Raw genomic sequence first — 26,198 nt, forward strand, 5'->3', positions numbered from 1 at the left:
AGGGCTGGAAGCCAAGGGTCTTAGGATTCTTGGATTGGGATCCTCCGGTTTTGTTTGAAACTCAAAATTGTTATTCCTTCTCCTTCACAACTTAGACTTTTCGGGCAAATCGTTAATATGTATAATTCCAGAGACAGTGGATGCCGGGTGTGGGTGGGAGGTGGGGTGGGGAGGGAGGAGTTGTTCTGGCTAGTTTGTTCTTAATTTTGCCCTGTCTTAAACTTACATTAATGAGGTTTCTTGTCCTTTATTTCTTTTTTTTCCTTCTTTGAAAGTAAAATCAGTCAGTGTTGAAAGAGCTGACTTTTTTTTTTTTTTTTTTTTTTTTTTTTTACATTTTGGATCTTAAGAGAATTTTATAGTCTATTCTGCCATCACACAGAAAGGAGAAGTGCTTTTATTTTAAACTAAAACAATCATTTACAAAACTGCTTACTGTACCATTTTGGTAACTTTTTCCATTTAAATTTTAGAAGCCCTTTTACTTGGGGCTGATAAAGTTATTTGCTACTGGTGATGCCTGTTACTGATGTTGTACAGACACATTTTACTTTTCTATTTGCCTCAGGAATTGGATGAAGTAATTGATCACTAAAGAACTACAGTGCTGATGAGATGTGTAAGGTGAGACTGGAGTTAAGAATGATTTACCTTTTTTCCCCCTTCTTTATTTTAACTAATGCACAAGGGTGAGGCTGAAACTAAATTGACGGGACCATCTTTATTTTCCAAACATCTCAATCAATCACATGGGTGTATAGGCAGGGCTCCATTTAGAAAGGAGAAATGTGTCCTATGGACCAAACTTTTCAGTTGTTGAACATGCTCAGCTATAGTGGAGCGTATCCACAGCCAAATGTTATTTGCAACTCTCCTTGATCAGTATCTTCACCAGGGGTCATTATATTTAAATTTCCTTGTGTAATTTCAGTTGGATGTCTTAATTTCTTGTGTGTATTGGGAGCCATCACATACTCCACATTGAGCGTTAGTGATTGTTTATGTGGATTTTGTGTGTCCACAGTTCCTGGGACTCTTGTCAAATATAACCTTTCCTTTGGAAAGATTTATTTTAGGCATCAGTCTCTCCTTTTGTTTTATAAAAACTGGAATAATACTTGTCACGTGGTTATTTTGAAATAAAAAACAAGGGTGTTGAGATTTTAGCTTATTAGGGCTAATTTTTGGTCCTATGTGATATGTGAATTGGAAGTGTTGCTTTAATCTAATTTAGAATGCTTTGGATTTAAAGGACATTGATAGAGTGTTTGTGAGCAGTTATAATTCAGTAAGGAGGAGGAGAGAAGTTTGCTAATTTTACATTTTTCACAAGCACTTTTCTCAACTTTAAAAATATTTTGTTATGGTTTATTGAGAAAATGTAAAGTTATTATGGGAAATTGGTCATTGTTTGTGTCTGTGTGTGTGTTTTTTCCCCAACACATCTGGGTAGCCTTTGGATTTTGAGATCCTGTCACAAACTTCCTATTTATCACAATATCTATTTAAGGAGAATAAGCTGTGCTTTATTTTTTTTCCAGATTGAGGCATACTATTGACATTTTGCTTTACCAAAAGAAAAAAAAAAAAAAAAAGGAAACCCCCAAAACAACAAAAACAAAACAAAACCGTACACACAAATACCTGGGAGGGGAAGGTGGACATAAATCAATCATCCTTCTGTAAGTGCACAGGCCACATTTGCTTGCGTTTGAAACTTGTGTGTATTACATAGATTTTTATTTATTTTTTATTTTTTATTAAAAAAGTTTTTTTTAATGTTTATTTTTGAGAGACAGACAGTGTGAGAGGGCAAGGGGTAGAGAGAGAGGGAGACACAGAATCCGAAGCAGGCTCCAGGCTCTGAGCTGTCAGCACACAGCCTGATGCCGGGCTCGAACTCACAAACCGAGAGATCATGACCTGAGCTGAAGCCGGACGTTTAACCGACTGAGCCACCCAGGAGCCCCCATAGACTTTTATTTTTATTCTTTGCTGAGCAAATGTGGATTTTAAAATTTATTTTCAGCTTACAGATAGAGGCATATTCATGCCTTAGACCTCCCAATCAAGACCTTTTATTTTTATTTATTTATCTATTTAATTTTGCAGATTACTTTGTGGAAAGGAACCAGTGATCTATGTCTTGGCCGATGGAGATGTTTGTTTGTGGTCTGAAAAACTGAATATTTAGGACACCTGCCTGGTTCAGTTGGAAGAACATGAGACTCTTGATCTCTGGGGTCAGGAGTTTGAGCCTTATGTTGGGTGTAGAGAATGCTAAAAAAATAAATAAGGACAAACTTAAAAAAATTGAGTATTTAGAAATAGGTAGTCTCTTGTGGCTAGTGTTGTTTGGCCTGCATTGTGTCAAGACCTTTTCCACAGTTTTCATACGTGTAGACCATGTAAATTGTCAGTAGTCACTTCAAAGTGAAGTTAGTGGTTGGCCATCAAACAAGTTGTTACACAAAGTATTCTAAAATAAGAAGTACCTTCGTCTTAAAGGTTGAGGCAAAGTAGAAGTCTGTCTTTTAGCTGAATAAAGGCAGCTTTTTTCGTCTATCCTTTTGGCTGAGAAGCTAGGACACTATTTTTAGGTAAGGCTGTAGTTTTGGGGAGTCATTAAGTACCTCTCTGTCAGGTGGCAAACTTGTTTTTTGCCACTGTTAGCAAGATTTTTCATCTTCTAATATCAAAAATATTCAGTCTGCATCATTATAAAGTCTGTATACATTTATGGACTGGCCAGTGTTTTACTGGAGAGGGGAGGGATGCCAAAACAACAGGACAGATCATCAGGCAGAGGGCCTTGTGTAGTTTAAAAATACACAGCATATTCATGAAAGGCTAAGAATATTGCAGAGGGACCTACAAATAAGTAGACCAGATCTCGTACATGCATTTTTATTCCCTGTTTAAGAGGTAGGCTTGGTATTAATATTAAATGCAAGTTAGTCTATAATTGTCTGACTATATTTAAGATCCAAATACAGGCTCAGCACAAGAAATAACATCCTTGGCCTCTTGTTTCAAATGCATAGAAGATTTTGGGCCAAGTTTATTAACTTGTTGATAAACAAGGTAGGGGGAGGGGCTGCTTAAAAATTACGAGCAAATTGTTATGGTTGTTTAGTCTCATAAACGTGGATAAGTGTGCCTGCAAATACAGTTTGATTTCTAAGTAATATTTTGAAACGTTTTCTGGGAAAGAACTATGTTATGTGTGGAGAATGTGGACACACCAGCTTACAGTTCATTTAAATTGATGGGTGTAGTCAGGATTTATGTAGCACTGGCTAGAAGCAACATAAAACATAGTGGTTTGTCACTCCAGGAGTGGCTGGGGTGATACTTTTGAGTAATCCTGAATTTTAATAGAGTTATTATTCCTTTTTTAACAAATTGTAGATGTTGTGTGAAGACTTTTAATTTCTATATGTAATATAATTTTTAAAAGCTGTCAGTTGTCTAAGACTAGTTGACAGTTTTTCAGAGTCATACCAACTTGTTTACTTGTATAAATTGTACTGGGTCATTTCTCTAAGAGCAGGAAGTTGTCTGGTAAAACCAACGTTTATATATTCATCCTGCTTTGAACCAAGAAAAACCCCCGATTCATCATTAGATCTTCAGAGAACGCATGGCATATTTTTTGACTGAACCATTCTGAAGTGTGAATGTTTGTGATTTTTGTTATTTTGGTGCCATATTTTAGGTGTTCTCAGCACATCTGAATTTGCCTTTTTGCTTTCTTCTGTGGAAATTCTCCTTGCGGTGACAATATTCCTGTGAGGGGAGCTTCCTGTCACTAGGCAAAATGTATAACTAACATAGTTTTAAACAGTTGTCTTTATGCAAAACTGACGCATGCTGTGGTAAACAAATTTGAACAGTACTTAAGTGTGTAAAGTAAAAAAGATGGGGAAAAAAAAAAGCCTTCGTTCCCTTTCCTCCATCTTTCGTTGTATTCCCTTGAGCTGACCATGGAAAACAGTTGGTGTCATTTGGCTTTTGGAAGACCTGTTACTGGGTATTTATATAGTAGTAGGGAAAGCAGAGGGAGAAGTCGCGGAAGGCATGGCCACTGAACCAGTTTAGATGTTGTGCAGGGGCTAACATCTCTTTCCTGCTGATGTTAAGTAATACTGATAATCGTAAACTACCATCAGTTGAAGATAACTGTAATTGAATTGTTAGTGAGACACCCGGTTAATTCCATTGTCGGGATGGTACGCTTTTGATTTGTTGATCCCGTAAGGAAAAAAAAAATATTTGTGAATTGAATTTATATAACCTTAGGGCCGGGGGTAATGGTGGTAATTACCACCTGTAGAATTTTATGATAAACCACACAGTGTGTTTACTATAGTCTCTTTATAACTCATCATCTCTCCTTTAATTCTCGAACAACCCGAAGATACTTGTTGTTATTTCTGTTTTGCCCAGGAGGAGATTTAGGCCAAATGTGAACAACTAGCCGACAGATGTCATGATGACTAGTGGCTTGTGGTGCTGGCCTGTCTTGGAAGGCCTGTGCTCTTCCCCTGCAATGTGCTCTGCTGCTCATCCCTGGTCTGTCTGATTTTCCAGATGAGGAGATTTAGGCCTGCAGAAGTCAAGTGACTTGCCCAAGGTCACACCGCTAAGTAATAGCAACAATAAACCGAACTTTTATCTCTGGTCTCTTATCTCAGGACTTTTGGTCTTGGCTGATTAGGCCACGTTTTACTGAAATACTATGGACCAGAAGACCATACGCTGTGAATATTGGATACAAACGCTTCAGAACTGATACATCAGCAAAGGTGTTTTCTACTATGTATTGAAAAGCTTCCTTTTCTCTCTTTCAGAAATTATAAAGAGCTCTGATGGGCTATTTGGGTGACACCCAGTGCAGTGAACTGCAGGTGAGTAAGGTTTAGGAGAGCTTTATTTAGAAAACAAGAACTTGGTGATGCCTGAGGAAGAGAGGAGAGACTTTAAATGTAGAGTGTCTGGCCAGGAAGCATAAGCTGGGACAAGGATGCAGTGATGCTGCATGGTAGGGAAGCTGTGGAAACCTGAAGATGCGGGTCCTGACTGAATTGGCTGCTTCTGGAACAGACTGGATGAGGATGAACATACTCTGAGGAGCCCGGGGGCCGCTCTGCCAGAGTTTGTTTGAAGAGAAGCCAGGGTAGGTTAATCTTCTACTTATGTTCTGATTGAGTAACTGCACAGAGACGACTCCTATCTGCATATGATTAGAACTTGAGAGGCCCTTCAGTTTCTGAGTCAGCATTCTGGAGTGGTAATCCCCCTGTGCTCCCATGAACTTGGGGAAGTATTGAATAGTTTTGTTTTTCCTGTTATCTGCTGTGTGTGTGTTGTCACGAATGACTGTATATGTCTGCATTTTTGTGCATCTAGGTAGTGAGAACACAGCGATAGAAACAAAAGGTTAAACTTTCTTTCCTAATGGTTGCTTTAATTAGTCCTTCATATTTGTTGTCTTTTGCTGAAATGCCCTGCTAAGAAAGGCCATTTGATCTTTATTATTTGTAATTCACAAGAACTAATTTTCTTGGTCCATTATAGCATCTTGGTCTTTCATTTTAAATTTGGACAATGGTGATACTACAGCAAAAACAATTAGAAGACTGTTTTGATACTGTCCTTGTGGGGCATCAGTGCTAAAATTATGTTTTGATACATTTTCAATGCTAGTCTTTTTTAGACCTCACCAGCTCAAGGAAGCTTCATCTGTTGATAAAATATCTTGCCATCCTGCCTTATGGCCTCTGGCCTCTGGTTTACAAGACATTGCCAGCTACTTTTTACCCATCTGCTTTAAGCTGGAGTTTTCAGTTTTCTGTTCTTTGTAGTTGGAATAACTTTTCTTTTTCCCTTTCACGGTACCTTGGTCTCTTGGCCCTTAGTTCTTTGATTTGTCCATGATTTCAGACTGCTTTTTAAATGTGATACAGTCCGTCACTGAGGCAGCAAGTTGGCTTTGAGAATACCCGACACTTGAATGTGACGCTACTGTATCCTTTCAGGTTTTATAATTGAATGTGGGCTTGGCTCTTTGCTGATTGTCTTTGTTTTTGAGGCTATGCTTGTTTTGCATGATTCATGGGTTCGTGGGTGTGATCTGAAGACCATTCGAGATGGTTCCTTGGTCCTTGGAAAGCTATGGTCTGGGGTTGTCATATAGAGGTCATTGTGATAAGGAACGTGTGAGTTCTCAGGTAAGGCCAAAATGCTCAGTGATAGGTTGGACCTTTTCTTGAGGTTCTGTCAAGCTTGTATCCCGGAACCCCTCTTTCTTGAGTATGGGGGGACTTTCTTTTTTAAGTTAACAGGAATGGATATTAAATTGTTAAATATTTAGATTATTACCCTAAAATCGTTGATTTTCTTTTTGGAGTTCCATTAAAAACTATATATGTATGTATACACGTGTACACATACAAGCATTTACATGTATATATATGTGTACATATATATATATTTTTTATTCATGTCTAATTATAGTGCATGTAATTGGAATTTTTTCTGCTTGTTAGATCATGGAACATTTTCATGTTATAGGTGTCACAATTTTAATTTATATGCTTACATTTTGAAAGGGTGCAAAATATTTCATCAAGTCATGCTCCCATAATTTACTTAAATTTTTTAATGTTAGGTTAAACATGTTGCTCCCTGGTTTTCACTTAATACTTTAATCTACATTATTGTAGATGTTTATTATTTTTTGACTAATTAGAGTTCTAGGATACATTTCTGAGTGTTGTGTTATAATTTTTTTTTTTAATGTTTATTTTTGAGAGAGAGAGAGACAGGGTGTGAGCAGGGAAGGGGCAGAGAGAGGGAGGCAGAATCCGAAGCCGGCTTCGGGCTCTGAGCTGTCCACCCGGAGCCTGATGTGGGGCCCGAACCCACAAACCATGAGATCATGACCTGAGCTGAAGTAGGTTGCTTAACTGACTGAGCCACCCAGGCTCCCCCTGAGTGTATTGTGTTAAATGGAATGAATGTTATTACGACTTTTGATATGTGTTGCCACGCTGTTTTTCAAGAATGTTGTACCAGTTTGTACTATTAGCAGAAACACGGACGTACCAGTTTTACCATAACTGGACAGAAATACATTTTTTCCTTAAAAGTGTTTGCTCACTGGGGCGCCTGGGTGGCTCAGTCGGTTGGGCATCTGACTTCGGCTCCGGTCATGATCTCACAGCTTGTGGGTTCGAGCCCCGCGTCGGGCTCTGTGCTGACAGATCAGAGCCTGGAGCCTGCTTCGGATTCTGTGTCTCCCTCTCCCTCTGCACCTCTGCCCCCTGCTCACGCTCCGTCTCTCTCCCTCTCTCAAAAATAAATAAACATTAAAAAATATTAAAAAAAATTTTTTTTTTAATGTTTATTTTTTTTTGAGACAGAGAGAGACAGAACATGAACGGGGGAGGGTCAGAGAGAGAGGGAGACACAGAATCCAAAACAGGCTCCAGGCTCTGAGCTGTCAGCACAGAGCCCGACGCGGGGCTCAAACTCACGGACCGTGAGATCGTGACCTGAGCCGAAGTCGGACGCCTAACCGACTGAACCACCCAGGCGCCCCTAAAAAAATTTTTTAAAAAAAGTTTTTGCTCATTTGGTAGTGTAAAGTGGCATTTGCTTTTCTTTGTTTGATAGTGTTGAATTTCATTCTTTGAATCTCTTCATGGTAAATTGTGCGTATTCTCTGCTGTTTTGCGCAATACAGCATTGATGTAAGCTTTGGATAGTAAGGCGAGTATAACCAGGTGATGATAGGTAGTTAATAAAAAGATTACCAGAACACATCCAGTGAAAACGTTCAAAGAGGTCTAGATGGTCAGGGATCTTGGGGACAGCGGTTGAGGGGGAACAGATGGATTATTCCAAGATTCAATTCAGCAAATGTTTCTTGGGCATCCACTTTATACAGTGTGCCACGTGCGTCCTCTGAGTGCTTCTCAAGTCGTCGTCTCGGCCTCTGCCTGGTTGGAGGCGGAGGCTACTTGGGAATGCTTGAGACTTGACCAGTGGGGACTCTGGCTGCCGAAGCCGCTTTGTGGCTGCTTGGAGGGCCGAGGGGATCACCGTGTGGAATATCTGTAGCTCATTCATGGCATACCATCATGTCTTCACAGTCTTTGAGAAGCTGTCTTGTGAGGAATACGAAGGTGAATAAAACCTATTTCCTACTCATAAGGAACGAATCCTCTCGTAGGGAGAACAGGGGCACCAGAAAATGAAAGGACTACTAGGAGTTTGATAGGTGCTCTAAAAGAGGTTCCACCAAGGTGTTTAGGGGTTAAGTAGAGGGAGTGATACTGTCCCCTTGGGGAGATCAGGGAACACTTCAGTTGAAGAAGCGGCATTTAAATTAACCCCCCCGAAGAGGAGAAGCGATGGAAGGAGGCATTCTGGAGGGAAGGATAGCTTGGGCAGAGGCTGGGGTTGGTGCCAGAATGAGTTGGGTGCCAGGAAACTGTGCGTCTAAACTCGTTGGACCCTGGGAGACATAACGGAACGCGATGGAAGATGAGGCCGCAGAGAGGTCAGGACTGGGTCTTGGAGGGTGTTGAGTGCCAAACCGAGGATGAGTATGATGGATTGGCCGTGAGGAGACACAGGGAGGGACTTAGTTGTGCTCACGGCCATAGTTCAGGCGAGGGCCTGAATTGAGTCGATGGCCTTGGGGATGGAAAGGAGGTGACAGATTCAGAAGATATTTTGGAGGTTGAACAGGGTTGTGGTGACTGATTAGGCAGGAGGGGAAGGAAACAGTCAGTTCTAAGTCAGAGGTCATGTTGAAGTGTTTATGCTTGGGTGGCTGGCAGAATGGGCATCAGGAATAGGGACATCAGAGGGGTTTGAAATAGAGAAAAGATGAATTTGGTTTTGTTTGTTGAGTTCCAGAAGCTAGGAGAAAGCCGAAGTCAGAATTTTAGTCCTAGAAGGAACAGATGAGGAAGTTCAGGGCCCAGAGGCATTAGAGGAGCCAGAGAGGTCTCGTACTTATTAAAACCAAGCACAGATGAAGCTTCCTGACTCCCAGTCCAGTGTCCCCTTCCCTCCCTCACTGCCAAGAGCTGAAGGTTGTCATCTGGCTGTTGTCCTCACATTCAGGTGTACTCAGTAGAAAGTTGGGAGTGGTGGAGTTTACGTTGGGGAATGAGGACTTGCTTTTTTTATTTTTAACTTTAAAAAATTATTTTATTATTTTTTATTTATTTTATTTTAGAGAGTGAGCGAGCAGGGGAGAGGGAAAGAGAGAGAGAAAGAGAGAGAGAATCCCCAGCAGACTCCATGCTCAGAATTCCTGTTCTGCCTCAGACTTTGTGTTTTGGGCAAACCCCTGAAGTCTTCTTAGTTTGTGAGATGGAGATAAATAATATCAGCTTTGTAAAATCCCTTGAGACAAGGTATGTCAAAACCCTGTATGAACTCTAAACTTTCGGGCTAAATTATTATGCGGGTTTTAGTTGTCAGTAGTAACAAAAAAGTCGTGCTCTTCAACTTCAGGGTTCTGTGTTGCTGGCATAAAGTGTATCTGATTCAACAAATTTTTATTTTTCAGCACATACTTAGGTCAGGGGCTTCAATAGTGAACAAAGCAGACAAAATCCCAGCTCCCATGGAGCTCGTATTCTAGACCTGGGGGGTAATAGTGAGCTGATGCTTTTATAACAGTGGCGAGACACTGTTCTAAGTACTTTTATAATTTAACCTATTTAATTCTGGCAAGAGGCTTGCAAGGTAGATACTGTTATTATCCCTATTTTGCAGATTGGGAGATTGAGGCAGAGTTATGTAGGTTGTCTCAGGTTGCCATGCCAAGATTGAAATTCAGGCAGATCTGGTTTCAAGCTTGTAAACTCTTTTTTTTTTCTTAAATTTTTAATGTTTATTTTTGAGAGAGAGGGAGGAGAGAGCATGAGCTGGGGAAGGGCAGAGAGAAGGGGGGACGGAGGATCCAAAGCGGGCTCGATGCTGACAGCAGAGAACCCGATGTGGGGCTTGAACACACAAACCACGAGATCATGACCTAAGCTGAAGTTGGGTGCTTAACCGACTGAGCCACCCAGGCACCCCCTCAAGCTTGCATACTCTTAACTCCTGTTCTGTAGAACATTTTAAATTCATTCATGGTATACTAATGTTTAATAACAAAAAAGGTAGGCCCACATTGAAATTAATTCTAAGCAAATAAGTTGTTCTTGTATAAAAAACAAAACAAAACAAAAACCCATGAAAAGTGATGTTAGTTCTCTGCGGATGGTGACACAGTAGTAGTCTTTCATAGAACAAAATTTTTCTCCCTAACTTTTCTTAGGCTTCATCAACTTTTTTGGTTTCTTTAGATACAAATGGCCATGTCAATGGAAGGAAGTAATTTTTCTGCTGACCCTTGGACAGAATCTCTTCTTGAATGAATCCCCTTCTTGCTTTTTTACCTTTTTTACCTTTGCCTCCACTCCCCTCTCTTTTGTTACCTTAGGGGCAATTCCCTTCTCCGATCTCTCCTGCTCTCTGTTCTTCCTTGTTCTCACCGCTCTTCTGTCCTTACCAGTCTCATCAGCTGGCCATGTCCTGAGAGAGTCCCTGCTTCCCACCTTCTCTTTCCTTTTTTTTTTTTTTTTTTAAACGTTTATTTATTTTTGAGACAGAGAGAGACAGAGCATGAACGGGGCAGGGTTAGAGAGAGGGAGACACAGAATCTGAAACAGGCTCCAGGCTCTGAGCCGTCAGCACAGAGCCCGACGTGGGGCTCGAACTCACGGACCGCGAGATCATGACCTGAGCCGAAGTCGGCCGCTTAACCCACTGAGCCACCCAGGCGCCCCCCACCTTCTCTTTCCTAGCTTGCCACTCGCCAACCACCTTGGACTTGGTCCTGTGTTTTGGTTTTTCTGAGTTTATTTAGTGGGACTAATTTCTCACCTTTGACTCTGGCTCTTGGTCCTTCTTTTTTTATTTAAAAAAAATTTTTTTTAAATGTTCATTTATTTTTGAGAGACAGAGCACAAGCAGGGAAGAGGCAGAGAGAGAGGGAGACACAGAATCCAAAGCAGGCTCCAGGCTCCAGGCTCCGAGCTGTCAGCACAGAGCCCAACGCGGGGCTCGAACTCACGAACTGCAAGATCATGACCTGAGCCTAAGTCGGATGCTTAACCAACTGAGCCACCCAGGCGCCCCTGCTCTTGGTCCTTCTTCATGGGTAGGGCATACTGGGAAATGGACCATGAGGGATCCTTAAGTTTGCTTCTGGATTAAGCCGTGGGCCTCACTGCTTATAAGGAGGTTATTAAGGCTTGTGTACTTGTAGTTTTTAGAATTTTGGTTAAATATGCATGACAAGAAATTTACCATTTTAGCCATTTTTATATTCATTTCAGTGGCAGTAAGTACAATCGTGTTGTTGAACTGCCTCCACCATCTGTCTCTAAAACTCTCTCATTGCCCCGAACCGAAACTGTGTACCTGTTAAACAACTCTCCATTTCCCCCTCCTGCAAGCCTCTGGCAACCAGCATTCTATTTTCTGTCTCTATGAATTTGCCATTCTAGGTCCCTCATGTAAGTACAATCATACATTGTCCTTTGTGCCTGGCTTTTTTCACCTACCGTGGTGTCTTCAGGGCTCACCTATGTTGTGGCACGTGTCAGCATTTCCTTCCTTCTTAAGGCTAAATAATACGCCATTGTATGTAAATGCCACATTTTTAATCCATTCATCTGCGGATGGACACTTGGGTTGTTTCCACCTTTTGGCTGTTAGACATAATGCTGCTGTGAACATGGGTGTACAGATATTTGTTCCAGTCCCTGCTTTTAGTTCTTTTGGATATTAACCCAGAAGTAGAATTGTTGGATCTTGTTGTAATTCTGTACTTAATGTTTTCCAAAGTAGTAACACCATCATATGTCCCACCAGCGGTGTACAAGGAGTCCAATTTGTTCACAGCCTCACCAACACTTGTTATTTTCTGGGCTTTTTTTTTTTTTTTTTATAGTAGCCATCCTAATGGGTGTGAAATGATAATGTAAACTTATTTATTAAAAAAAAATTTTTTTTAATGTTTTCATTGATTTTTGAAGGAGAGAGAAAGGGAGAGAGACACACAGAGCATGAGCGGGGGGAGGAACAGAGAGAGAGGGAGACACAGAATTCGAAGCAGGCTCCAGGCTCTAAGCTGTCAGCACAGAGTCCGATGCGGGGTTGAACTCACTAACTGTGAGATCATGACCTGAGCTGAAGTCGGACGCTTAACCGACTGAGCCACCCAGGCGCCCCTAAACTTATTTATTTTTTAAGATTTTTAAGCAGTCTCTGTACTCAACATGGGGCTCGAACCTACAACCCCGAGATTGAGTCACACGCTCCACTCACTGAGCCAGCCAGGCGCCACAAATGTATATCTGTTTTAAGGTTGTTTTATATAGAATAATAGAATTTCAGCACTAGAAATGATATTAAGGATTTCTAATCCAATTAGCAGTTGACAACAAAGGATGTTCTCCTGTGCCTTAGCATTTACATTTCTTTCTCAACCAGAGAGTGGCGTTTTGGGCAAACGTGTCTATACTGGATCTAAAGCTCAAGATGAGCTATGTGTGTACTGGGGTACATGAAATACAGTTGTGTTTTTTTTTTTTAATTAAGATTTTAAAAAATATTTATTAAAAATTTTTAAAGTGTTTTGTTTATTTTTGAGAGAGAGCAATAGAGTGTGAGTGGGGGAGGGGCAGACGGAGAGGGAGACACAGAATCTGAAGCAGGCTCCAGCCTCCAAGCCGTCAGCACAGAGCCCGACAGGCCCCGAACCCATGAACGGGGAAGATCATGACTTGAGTCGAAGTCGGACGCTTAACCAACTGAGCCACTCGGGCACCCCAGTGTTTGTTTATTGTTGAGAAGAGCGAAAGCGGGGAAGGGGCAGAGAGAGGGGGACATAGGATCCAAAGTTGACACTGTGCTGATAGGCTGACAGCATTGAGCCCAATGCGGGGCTCGAACCCACAAACTGGGAGATCATGACCTGAGTTGAAGTCGGATACTCAACCAACTGAGCCACCCAGACGCCCCTATACTGTATTGTTTTATAATCAACTTGTTTTTACTTAACCAAATGGGAGCAGGAAACTCTGTACTGAGTTTCAAACGCTGATTTGAAAATATATTTTTAGAACATAGATTGTTGGTAAATTAAAGACAGCTTTTAAGAGGGATGATGGTGGTTGGTGGTACTGTTTTAATTATGCAGTTGGCTTTTTAAAAATCGATTTATGTTTTATGTAAAAAGCTCAACTGTTTGGGATTATGTGTTTACAAGTCTACACAGATAATCTAAAAGGAAAAATGAAGAAATGCAAATAGAAAATTTTTGTAGTCATAGTTTTCTTGGCAAGCAGCAACCTTTTCTAGAAAGTCAGTCTTTTAATGTAATTTGATTGCTTCATAAATGTGGGTTTTTAAATATGTATACTTTTAATGATTAGTAAGCATGTTAAATGATTTGGGAGGAGGCTCAAACTTTTCAAGAAATAATTTGGAATTATTGAAAGAAGGCTACTGCCAGAATTGCTAGCAATTCTAAAATATGGGTCAGGAAAAGCCAAGCTAGTAGATGGAAAAAAAACCCCTCAGTTTTAGCTGCTGATACAGCTTTTAAAATTTAGTTTTTCTTGGGGCACCTGGGTGGCTCAGTCGGTTGAACGTCCGACTCTTGGTTTCAGCTCAGGTCGTTATCTCACGGTTCGTGAGTTGGAGCCCTGTATTGGGCTCTCTGCTGACAGTGTGAAGCCTGCTCAGGAGTCTCTCTCTCCCTTTCTCTCTGCCCCCCCCCACCCCCCCGCCCCCTGCCACCAAATAAATAAATAAACTTAAAAAAATTAAAAGTTTTTCTTGTTTTTATTTTAATTACTAAAACAGATGGTGGAAGGTCCATTAGGGTATTTCTTTTATGTGTTTAAAACATTTTACTTTGCTATGTGATTCCATTCATTCTGGAATTTAGGAGAATTTACCTCTTTATGAAAGAAATTATTCAAAATGGAATATGATTGATGATCTTAGTTTCTAGTTTTCTTCTCAATAGGCTTAGTCTCTCTTCTAATGCTTCTTGCATGCTCAGAGATTTTATAAGAGTTTTAGAGAAAAGTGCGAGCAAGACTGGGTGAATATTAAACACAGTAGAATGAATAAAACTTTTGCTTTGCAGAATATTTTGCCTGTGTATCTCATAGAACCATCACAGATTCCAGTTTTGGATAAAAGCAGATAAGTTTAAAGATAACACAACATTCCTCCTTATGACTTGGAATTCTAATGAGTATTTAATTTGGTACAGGACAGTTCTTGGAATGCTTGGCATTCAGGTTATTTTAGGCCATCTCTTTGGGAAATTCAATTAAAGTCTTTATTGAATGGCTTTAGTGAATTGAATGGTTGTCTCGGGATATAAATGATATAAAATATGACCCCGATTTATAAGATGGTTGTGTCAGGCAGATAGGGCATCTTATATGATATATTTAATCCAAAATAATAGATGATTAATCCAAAATAATAGATGATTCTGTAGGAAGTACTGGTTTGGGGAGAGCATCTTAGGGAAGTAGGTATGGAAGCCTTCATTTAAAGGTGAGTAGGAGTTAGGTTCAGAGAGAGAGGAGGGCAGGGACTGCAGGCAGAGGGACGGGCATGGTGTCAGAGACTGGGAAGCCTGACTGCCCGTGGGTTGTGGTGGGAAAGTTAGTTAGGTGGTAGCCAGACTGTGGGTGGCCTGGATATTTAGTACCGAAGCTCCTTGCCACCTCCAGAGGCATGGCCCTTCATGCTCTGCCCCTTGAGGAAGCCTGACTCCCTAGCTCAGGAGGGAGAAGGGGGTGTGTCCTTCCCCCATGGGGCTAGGTCATGGGGCTTATTTTAATGTATCAATCTGGCTTTTCTTTTGTCACGACATTTACTTTCCAGTAGAGTCTTGTTTTCAGAATAATAGAATTTCCATAGGGAAAATAATAATGCATGAGGCAGATTAAAGGAAAATTAAAAAAAAAAGTGAATCACAACTTTTTCTGGCAGTTCTTCCTTTGTTTACATTTTTGTTTTGTTAGTTGTTTAAAGAAACTTGTGTATTTTATTATGTTTGTCTTTTAAGTTTTCCTATGGTTTTATTGTTATATAGCTTAATAATTGAGGATAACTTGGAGTCCAATCAAGTCCTGATTATGGCTCTTAGTAATTGCTGTCAGAGTGGATAGTGGTAATGTTTAGCACAGCTCTTCAGTCTTACGAGATCTTTACAAATGCAGTCTGATTCATTCCACCCAAGTTAATCATGAGGGAGGTAATTTTTTTTTTTTTTTTGTTTCTGATGGAGACAAACGTCTAAGACAGAGATACAGAAATCATCTTCGGTTTAGATTGAAGAAATTTTATTTGCTACTATGGGCTCCTGCTGTTTGATCACAGTTTATTTTTGTTCTTTGAAGTCTGTCTTTAATCAAATGAGATTTTTAGCTCTTTTGAAATAAAGGGGGGCCATGCCTACATTAATAAGAAAATTAAGGAAGATAACTGATTAAAAAAATTTTTTTTAATGTTTATTTATTTTTGAGAGAGAGAGAGAGAGCACGAGCAGGGGAGGGGGAGAGAGAGAGGGAGACACAGAATCCCAAGCAGGCTCCAGGCTCTGAGCTGTCAGCGGGGCTTGAACTCACAAACTGTGAGATCATGACCTGAGCCGAAGTCGGACGCCTAACCAACTGAGCCACCCAGGCGCCCCATAACTGATTTTTTTTAAACAATAAAATACATTTCATGCCTTGATTTCATGGTGGTCTGATGGTTATTCTCATACTGTTTTAGAAAGAAGTCCCCAGTGGGCAAAGAATGATGCTTTTAAAAATCACCTTCCTTTTTTTCATCTGTTACTGAAAATATCTTAGTCCAGGCCTGTCTACCTACCACCTCTGTGGTGCACTATTGATTTCATTTTTCTTTCAATATTTACTTTTGGTTCTAGACAAATTACCTAGTGATGATGGAATTCTTGAAAAATATTCTATATTTTGTGCCAAGTGAACTCAATGATTGCTCTATTTGGAGACATTCTTTCTGAAGGCTCCATTCTTGCCTCTAAAACCTACATGCACGGAAGAGGAAATGTATAGGTTTTCCATTTGTTAACAACACGCTTATCCTTCTGTGTCTGTTTCTTTTCAGTTTTTAAAAACTATGTTACGGGCCCCTGGGTGGCTTGGTCGGTTGAGCATCCGCCTCTTGATTTCGTCTCAGGTGATGATCTCATGATTCGTGGGCTCGAGCCCTGTGTTGGGTTCTGTGCTGTCAGCATGGAGCCTGCTTGGGCATTTCTCTGTCCTCCTTTCTCTGCCCCTCCCCTGCTTGGATGTGCATGCGCGCGTGCTCCCTCTCGCTCTCTCTCTTTCTCTCTCTCTCTCTCTCTCTCTCTCTCTCAAAATAAACTTTAAAAAACAAAAACCATATTAATTATGACACCGATTCCTATTTTAAAAGCAATTTAAAAGTTTACTCTTAAAACTATCACACGGTAAAAGTTGGCTTTTGTCTTTTGGTGTATACTTCTATTAATTTCCTACACGTATAGTTTGTGCACCTAGCACCGCAGTCAGGATACAGAGCAGTGTCCTCACCCTCTTCTTTCATAGTCACCCCCCCCCCCCCATAACCCCTCCCGCCACTGACCTTTTTCCATCCCTTTAGTCTTGGCTTTTCGAAAATATAATACAAATGGGATCATACAATATGTAAGCTTTTAAGACTGGGCTCTTTTACTTTTTCAGTCATGTAAGGTATTGCATATATAGCAAATGTATTCTTTTTTTATTGCTGAGTAGTTTTCCATGGTCACTGATTAAGGGACATTTGGATATATCTCAGTTTTTAGCAGTTATGAATAGAGCTGCTGTAAACATTTGGGTATAGATTTTTGTGTGAACGTGGCTTTTCATTTCTCCAGGGTAGCTGTCTGGGGAGAGGGGATTGCTGGGTCATGTAGTGAGTATGTGTTTAACTTTTTTAAGAAATTGTCAGCCCTTTTTCTGGAGTAGCTGTACCATTTTATATTCCCACCAGCAATGTCTTGAGTGTTCCAGTTCTTCCGCATCGCCGATATTATCGATGTTTGTAATGTAGCCACTCTAACAGTATGTAGTAGTGTCTAATCATGGTTTTAATTTGCATTTCTCTGATGACTAAAGCCTCATCTTTTCATGTGCTAATTTGCCATCATTATGCCCTCTTTGGAGTGTGTGTGGAAATCTTTTATCCAGCTTTTAATTTGGTTGTTTGCTTATTGTTGAGTTTTGAGACTTCTTTCTGTGTTCAGACACAAATCCTCTTTCAGACATGTGATGTGCAGATAATTTTTTCTTAGTCTTTAGTTTTCGTTCTCTTAACAGTGTCTTTCAAAGAGCCAAAGTGTAATTTTGATGAAGTCCAATTTATCAGTGTTTTTCCTTTTTTTTTTATTGTACTAAGATGGATAGATTTTAAAACAAATTTCTTTTCTATAAAAGTAGTGAAAACTAACTTAGCGATAGCGATGTTCTTATAAAGTTGACTTGTGGAAAGTGCAAATGTTATCATTTCTTGGAAAGGGGGTGCTAATTAAAATACTCCTTATCCTTAGTCTTAGGGACACACGGGACTTTTGCTTCACCAAAGGAGATGATTGGCTTAGGTTTGTGAAGACTTTCACACTTTCTTTTATTTTTATTATTATTAAATGTTTATTTATTTTTTGAGAGACAGCGAGTGCAAGGGATGGGCAGAGAGATGGAAACTAGGCTCTGCTCTGTCAGCGCAGAGCTGGATGCTGGGCTCAAACTCATGAACCGAACGGTGAGATCATGACCTGAGCTTAATGGACTGAGACACCCATGCGCCCCTTTAAGATTTTATTTTTAAGTAATCTCTACACCCAACGTGGGGCTCTAACTCACAACCCTGAGATCAAGAGTTGTGTGCTTCACTGACTAAGCCAGCCAGGCGCTCCTAGAATTGTATTTTTAACAGGCAGAATAACCAAGTATCACATTAAGCCATTTCTCTCCCAAGCCCACTTTTTTCTTCTTTATATTTACCGTTATTAGCAATCAATAACTGTGGCCAGTGCTACTGATAATCGTGTGTATATATATTATAAGACAATTATCAGCTCATTCAGTTTTTCACATCCTGTGAGGTGCTGATCAGACATACATGTATATCAATTAGCCCCAACTGCCTGGGTTAAACTAGAAAGAAACTTCTTGGCTCACTTAACTGCAAAGTCCAGGCATAGTTAGCTGGAGTTGGGGCTCAAGTGATGTCATCAGGACTGTTTCTCCCTATGGATCAACTCTGCCTTTTCCTGTACAGACTTCAGTTGTAGGGGCCGTATGTTAGAAAAGTGGCCGCAGCCTATTCAACCCCGGGAGCCTCTCACACTTTAGGTTTAGTGGGAAAGAACACCTGTCTTTTTCCCAGAAGCCTCAGCAGAAGTCTCGTGTCTCATTGGTTCTTATGGGGTCACATGTCTTACCTGAGCCAGTCTTTGTGTTTGGGACTATGAGCCAGTTGTGGTCACATGACACCCCTGGATTCCTTGATGCGGTCTGCTCTTCAGGAACCATATGGACTGAGAGTAGGGGTGAGGTGAATTCTCAAAGGGAAAATGTGGGCTTTTGTTAGCAGGAAAAGGAATGGATACTGGGTGGCCAAACAACTAATGATATTAGTCTCTTTTATAGGTCAGCAGCAGATTGCAGGAGTTAATGGATTTGGGTCGGAATCTTGGTTTCCCTTGCCTGTGAAGTCACACACTCCCAAGCCCATGTTCCCCACAGGTGGAGGAGTTTGTAGAAAGTGACATACAGTGTTTTATATTCTTTTTATGCAAGTTGGTTGTTTTTAACAGGAAGAGAAAGAATCAAGGCTGATAGGGGGGTAGATCTCACAATGGGCGGATGTGATGCTTCTTCCTGTATCGATGTGGTTCACGGGACTCATCTCCATTCCCTGGGCCTCCCTGTCCCCATGGGAGAGACTCTTAGAGCTTGGTCACTGTTTGCCCTTGGATCAGGCTGTTCTGGGCAGGCGGTAGGATTGTATGGTGTTGATACAGCTGTGTCTGTATCCTCGACAAGAGTGTCAGCCACACAGTGAGGTGTCTCTGGGTGCTGGCCTCTTCCAGGAGTAGTAGTTCCAGATCTCTTACTGTGTATTTTCTATAGTCCATTTTAGCATGGCTGAGACATTGTCTCACTTTGACTGGCAGTTTTTATTTTACCCATGAGAAAGCTTTTTTAACTTCTTCAGAAGGAGGATGTGTAGCTAGGTCCTTCTGTTTTCTGAAAAACCAGAGAACATCGTTGAATAAGACCTGCTTTGTACTGAGGTCCACACTACAGCTAAGTACCCCTGGTGAGGTTCAGGTAGGACTTGGGGGAGAAACTAATTATTAAGACCTGATTAACAAAGGTAAGTGTGGTAGAAACCTTCACATCCTCTTCCGAGATAGGCACTTGAACCTAATGAATCAGACATTAACTCTGCAAGTTAATTCCCCCTGGAGCTGCCGAAGTTAATAGTTCTGCCCCCAATCTGCTGATGTATTAATGTTTTGAGATATCCCTGGGGAGTATGCTTGGTGGCTGATGTTGACAGGAGTCTTTGTGATCTCCCTTTGTAGCCACTTTTAGGGCTTATCTTGTGTATATCAGTGACACACAAATGTACTTATTTCTCCAGTGGCCATTCTTGCGTAATCATTATCAGTTTATTGAGATGGGTAAAATGGATGAAAATAATTCCTCTGTTAACTAGGTAGTTACACAGAGTGTTATTTTGTTTACTGTAAATATAGTATTGTATGTTGAGACCAGTGAAGTGATTCTACTTTATATAAACTGAAAATTTGGAATTTTAGGGAAATAGCCATAGCTGACGCTTCCTGAGCACTTACTGTGTGCTAGGCATTCTCGTAAGTGTTCTACACACGGTACTTCACCTGATCCTACATTAACCATAGGAGGTAGGCAGTAGTTGTTTGCCAGTTTTGAGGTGAGCAAGTTGGGTGGGAGGTTAAGTCACTCGCCCCAGGCTGTGCAGCTCGTGAGTATCTGAGTGAGGGGGCCGGTGGGTAAGGGGGCCGGGGAGTTTTGAATGCAAGGCCTCTGGCTCTGCATCTGTGCTCTGGCTCCCTGTGCTCTGTTCTCTCCCTAAGAAAGATTTTAGCTTGTGCATTCTTAGTTTTTCTTTTCTTTTCACTTCTTTTGTAATATTTTCTAGATGAGGCTGAGAGTTTTACAGGAAAGATTTGCCAATTCTGAGGCCTTTGGCGTCCATGGGTTTATGCATCTACTTTTGCTATTGTCTGGCAAGCCAACGCGATAAGCTCGTTTGTATCGGTAGTTGTCGATCAGGAATGAGTGTCTCCCCCCCCCCCCCCCCCCCCACATGTGCTCCGGTCTGGAGATACTTTCGGTTGTCACAAGTTGGGAGGTGCCACTGGCCAGAGATGCTGCTAAATATCTTACAGCACCCAGGACAGCTCTCCCTCGGCAAAGACCTACTCGGACCAAAGTGTCAGTAGCATCACCTGAGGTCTCTATAATCTGTTATTATCTTGTAATGTCGCTATTTTGTCTTCCTTTCTTTAAAGCAAGTCATTCACTTTGCCAGTTTTACTTACTCATTTTGAGAGAGAGAGACAGACAGACAGACAGAATCCTCAGCGGGCTCCCTACTGTCAGCATGAGCCCAGTGTGGGGCTCGATCTCAGAAGCTGCGAGACCATGCCCTGAGCTGAAATCGGGGGTCCCGTGCTTACCCGACTGAGCCACTCAGGTGCCCCTGCACTTTTTGACCTGCGAGTATCTCCAAGTTGAAGGGGCCCGGACGGACCTCTGCGGACGTCTGTCATCACGCCCAACTCACTGCCACTGTGTTCCGGGTGCCCGTCCACGGCTTTCTCCCCTCAGCTCTCGCTGTGTGCGGCGCATGGCAGAAGAAGAGCAGGGGAGCCTGGGGCCAGGTTGCCGTCAGAGCTGGAGAGGCGGCGGGAGGCTCGCCGGGGCTGCGGGCAGGAGAGGAGGCGAGAGGGACCGATGAGCACCTGGGGCCGGTGGGTCAGGTGGAAGGTGGGGAAGAGGAGGCGGGCCGGCAAGCGAGGGGGGGGGGCGGGCAGGAAACGCACTCTCCGTGCCTGACCGAGCTGGTGACGGGCGGTCCGCGAGAGTGCTCCCGCGACGCAGTGTCGTGATCGGCAGTCCACGGGGTTGAGGTCCTCTCTGCCCAGGCGTCGTGCTCTCGCCGTGAGCCATCCAGCTGGGGCGAGGCCGGGCTCGCATGCGCAGACTCTCCTCCTCGGACCGTCGTGGTGGAGTCTTCCTGATGGCCGTGCCCGCGTCTCGCCTGTTCTTACGGCACTTCTGTGGGAGAGCCTCCTTCTTCCCGTGACAGCCCATCACGCCCCAGCGCCTGTGGAATAAAGCCCTCCCTTCTTGCGGCCCTTGAGGTCATTCGCGGCTCCTCCGCTTTCCCTGACACACCTGGAGTTTAGGTCACGCGGTTGTTCCTCTTGGTGGTTTCACTTGAACTCTTCTCTCTGAAAATCCCACGTACGCTCTCCCTGTCATCTCTGTGTAGGGAACTCCCGTTCACCTTTCGAGGCCAGCTCATGCCTTGTGGCGGATGGAGTAAGTCTTTCTCGGAATTGCTGCTCTTGCCAGAATCGGAGTTGCCTGAGAGCAGCCGTGCTGTGCTCCATCCTCCATCGTGGGCTTCGGGGCTGCTAGCACAGGGCCCGGCCTCGGGGAATGTTTGCCGAATTGAATGCATAGGCGGTTCAAACTGGCATTTTAGCCAGGGTTTTATGTTGGTGGGAAAAATCCTGCACGGTGTAGGTCTTGATGCTCTGCGATCCCAGTCACGGAATTACAATACTGAAATTGGGAGGTTTGGATATGAAGCATTTCTGTACCTTCTGATTTAAAAAAAAAACACACGAAACAGCCTTCATGGTTTGTTGCACCTTGCAGTACTCAAAGTCATGTTTCCTTTATCAGTTTGACTCATTTCTACATTTGGTGGTTGGTTGTGTGATCTCGACTTACGGTTGACGTTGCGCTCGGATCTTAGTAAAGACTTCATAAAACGTAAAAGAGAAGTATAGATTTTGTAGCATCGCAAGCTCAGCTGTGACCTTGATCAGAAGGCTGGTTGAGAGTAACTATTCCGAGAGATAATTAAACCAACGGAGGTAGGAATGAGACTAGAATTGAAAACGAGTGAGATTTTAAAACCTTCTCTGACCTGTCCTTTCTCTCTGTCTTTAGGATTTTTGTCCCTGAGTCATGGAAGACAGAAGAGCTGAGAAGTCATGTGAACAAGCGTGCGAATCACTTAAGAGGCAGGACTATGAAATGACCCTCAAGCACTGCACAGAGGCCCTCCTTTCTCTTGGCCAGTACTCCATGGCCGACTTCACAGGGCCATGTCCACTGGAGATAGAAAGCATCAAAATTGAGAGTCTTCTTTACAGAATCGCCTCGTTTTTGCAACTGGTGGGTAAACACTGTCAATAAGCCAATGCTGAGCCGTGAAAAATGGACTTTTTCATTGAGTGGGGAAAATTGTTGGCCACAATCACCTAAGTCTGGGCTGATGTGGCTAGTGATTGCTGAACATGTTTGACAGCAACAACTGTTTTTACACCTTTAAAATTGTTTAATACGACTTGTTGTATAGCATTTTGGGTTGTCCACTCATTCAGCAAATATTTCTTGAGTGTATACTATGTACTGGACACTGGTCTAGGTACTTGATAGACATTGGTGGAAAAAAATGATCTTCACGATATTTTTTCTAGCTGGGGGACAGACCCTAAACAGTACATATTACACATAAGTAGACTCTTGAGAGTGTTAGAAGGTAGCAGTCTGCTGAAAAAAAAAAGTCACGGCAAGGGAGATTTGGGGATATAGGGTTAGGGTTGGGGTTGCAATTTGAAATTGAGTGGTCAGGGCCGGCTTTGCTGATAAGGTGATACGAAGGAGGCAAGGGAGGGAGCCATGTCAAAATCTGGAGGAAGAACATTACAGGCAGAGGCAACAGTCAGTGTGAAGATTCTGAGGCAGAAGCCTGCCTGGCATATTTGAGAAATAGCTAGAAGACCAGTGTGCTGGAGAAAAGTATGTGAGGGGGAGTGGGCAATGGGGCTGAATCCTGTGGGGCCCTCCAGGTCACTATAAGGACCTGGTTTTCTTCTACTTAAGTTGGGGAGCTCTTGTTAGGTTTTGAGCAGAAGAATGGCATGATCTGATTTGGCAGGGATTCTTTGGCTTTTGTATTGAGGGTAGACTCTGGAGGGGTAAGTGAGGCAGGGGGACTAGTTGGGAAGCTGTTGGAATAATCCAGGCCAGACATGATAGTGACTCAGGCAAAATGGCGGCCGCAGAGAGACTGAGGAGTGGTTTGATTCTGGTTCTAAGTTGAAGGTCGGACTAGTATGATTTCCTAATACATTGAATGCAGGGAGTGAGAGAGAGAGAGAGAGAGAGAGAGCGGTCACAGATTACTTACTTCGATGTTGCTTTGAGCAATTGGAAAGTGGAGTTTCCTCAACTGAGATGACAAGGCTGTCGGTGGTGCACAGGTTTTGTGGGGCAAGTTGGGAGTTCAGTTTTGGACATCCTGAGTTTGAGATGTCATTTAGATAGCCGGCTGGAGATGTTGAGGAAGCAGTCAGATAGGCAGGGGTGGAGTTTGGGAGAGAGGTCTGGGTCAGAGATACTGACTTAAGAGTGGGGGGCCTGTAGGTGACATCTAAAGTCTTGAGCCTGGGTGAGATCACCAAGGGAATGAATGAGTGTACATAGAGAAGAGGAGAGGACCGAGGACTTAGTCTTATGGCACTACAGTGTGAAGAGGTGCAGGAGAAGAAGAGGAACCAGCAAAGCAGCCTGAAGAGCAACGCTTGACGTAAAGGAAAACTAAGGGAGGGCCGTGAACCCGTAGCCAAGTAAAGCAAGTGGATCCAAGTGAGAGAGTGGTCAGCAGTGTCTGTTGCTGTGAATGTAGTAGTGAGAATTGAGAGGCGACTGAGACGTGACAGTGCATCTGAATGGGAACGAGTCAGTGTAGACCGCGTGTCCAGCTGGATGCAGTGGAGGTCACTGGAGACCAGCACGAGAGCAGCCTCCGTGGAGTGGCGGTGCCCATCTGACTAAAGACAGTTCGAGAGTCACCGGGAAGGAATTGAAGTACATGAGTAGAGACAGTTCTCGGGGAGTTTTGTCCGAAAGAGGCACAGAAAAGTGAGAGTGGTAACTGGTGGGAGAAGTGAGGTCACAGGAAGGATTTTTTTAAGATGGGTGAAGTAGCCCCATGTTTGTTGAAAGGACTGAATCAACGGAAAGCAAAAAAGTCAGTGATGTAGGAGTAGAGGCGGCTTGCCGGAGCGATGTTCTTGAGCGGGTTATAGAGCAGGTCTGCCCCAGCGGTACGCTAGAAAGGGCCCTGGAGGCTGGCCTGGCAACAGGCGGAAGGCAGAGAGTGCGCTGGGAAGCGGGCAGACATGGGGTGACAGTCCTCGGGAACTCTCTTCTCAGGGCTCTGTTTTCTCAGGGGAGTCGTTAGCTGAGCGTGATCGTGAGGGAGGAGGTTCTGGTGGTTTGGAAGTAGAGAAGGTGAGAAGGAGTGTGAGTAGTGGACAGGGAAGGACATTATATTGTTGGTAGAGCACATGAGTTGGTTTTGCTCTGTGAATATTAGATTCCAAACATTAATAATCACACTTTGAAACAATGTTGAGTTTTCGTTTTTGTTTTTGATAAAATCTGTTTTAAGCTGCCCTTGAACGACTTAATTTTATCTTGTGTCTTTTATTTTGCAGAAAAACTATGGGCAAGCTGATGAAGATTGTAGGCATGGTATGTTTAAGAATGGGACTGTTTTCTGCTTTGAAAATTTCGAGTTATTTAAGTTGAGCAGTGTTTCAGATTTGATTTTTTTATATGCTAATTTCAAGAGAGATTAAAACATTTGAAACCCCCCTCACTGTGGTTACTGGTAACTAACGTGGATGACGACTTTCCTGCTCTGATGGATGTACATCTGAACGTTGTTCATCGTCATGAGTGGGAACACTGATAGTGTCCTTTTAAAGTTTGTGTGAGTATTTTTAGTCAATAAGAGCCAAATTTTAAGACCTGTAACGCACGTTGATTAAGATGTTGAGCTGGGATAAATTGAGAGGCTTGTCTGTCCATCCTAGAATGTTTTTTTCCCTTCAGTAGATGTCCCTTAGAGAAGAGAGACTGACTGACATGCTCGTTAGTGCTTTATTTCTGTTTTCTTTAGGCGAGAAATTAACTAGAAAGATTTTTGCTCTTTGGGTACTTGTAGAATAGGAATGCTTTTCTTCGTGATTCCTGCCAGTTCACTGGAATGAATCTCAGAGTGAGTGGGAGAAGGGGTACAGTGTGTGGTGGGAAGTTTTGCTTCAATCACAGCTGTGATTTGAATAATAGAATGTTTCATTTATCCAGAATTTGGGGGAGGGGTGCTGAGGTGTTAAACAGAGGTTGATTTTTTTATTACTCCTTTGTATCAAAACTTTTAAAAGTATTAACTGTTCTTGTTGTAAACCTTAAAAACTATCTGACATACTCCTGTGGCATATTGGACATAATTTAACCATTCACTGAAGAATGTGAACGCCCTTTAACAAAATCTTTACTATCTCTGGACATTTAAAATTACCCACAACAACAACAAAAAATAAAATTACCAGGGAGCCAGATAACAATAAGTCAGATAACGTAGAGGAATATGAAGAAGGGAATCATTTCCCCTTTTTATCCCATCCGAAGAAATCATGGTTATTACCTTGCTGTATCTTCGGTATCTTTCTCTATGGTGATAAACACAAATGCCTAAAATATGTAGATAGGGGTTTTCCTTTAAAAATTAAAAAAGATTCATGTGATCAGTACAAAGCAGATTGCTTTCTTACGTACCAACAGATCATAGATAGGTGTCTTTCTTTTTTTAAATTTCTGTTTTTATTTATTTTTTTAAAGTTTATTTATTTATTTTGAGAGAGAGAGACATAGCGAGCGGGGAAGGGGCAGAGAGAGAGAGAGAGAGGGAGA

General features: G+C 42.3%; 1 protein-coding gene across 8 annotated transcripts in view; it reads left to right on the forward strand.

Moving 5' to 3' along the window:
• The window catches only part of HELZ (helicase with zinc finger), a 157,811-nt gene that overhangs the window by 866 nt on the left and 130,747 nt on the right, over positions 1–26,198 (forward strand). For 2 of the 8 annotated variants that reach the window (XM_042965477.1, XM_042965482.1), the window contains exons 2-5: positions 569–624; positions 4,854–4,910; positions 22,380–22,607; positions 24,938–24,974. In XM_042965477.1, coding sequence (XP_042821411.1) covers positions 22,398–22,607; positions 24,938–24,974 — 247 coding nt within the window. In that variant the 5' untranslated portion in view covers positions 569–624; positions 4,854–4,910; positions 22,380–22,397. The other 6 variants (XM_042965478.1, XM_042965479.1, XM_042965480.1 and 3 more) reach the window with 6 other exon arrangements.

Source organism: Panthera tigris, chromosome E1 (genome assembly GCF_018350195.1).
Source record: "Panthera tigris isolate Pti1 chromosome E1, P.tigris_Pti1_mat1.1, whole genome shotgun sequence".
In the NCBI taxonomy this organism is placed as follows: Eukaryota; Metazoa; Chordata; class Mammalia; order Carnivora; family Felidae; genus Panthera; species Panthera tigris.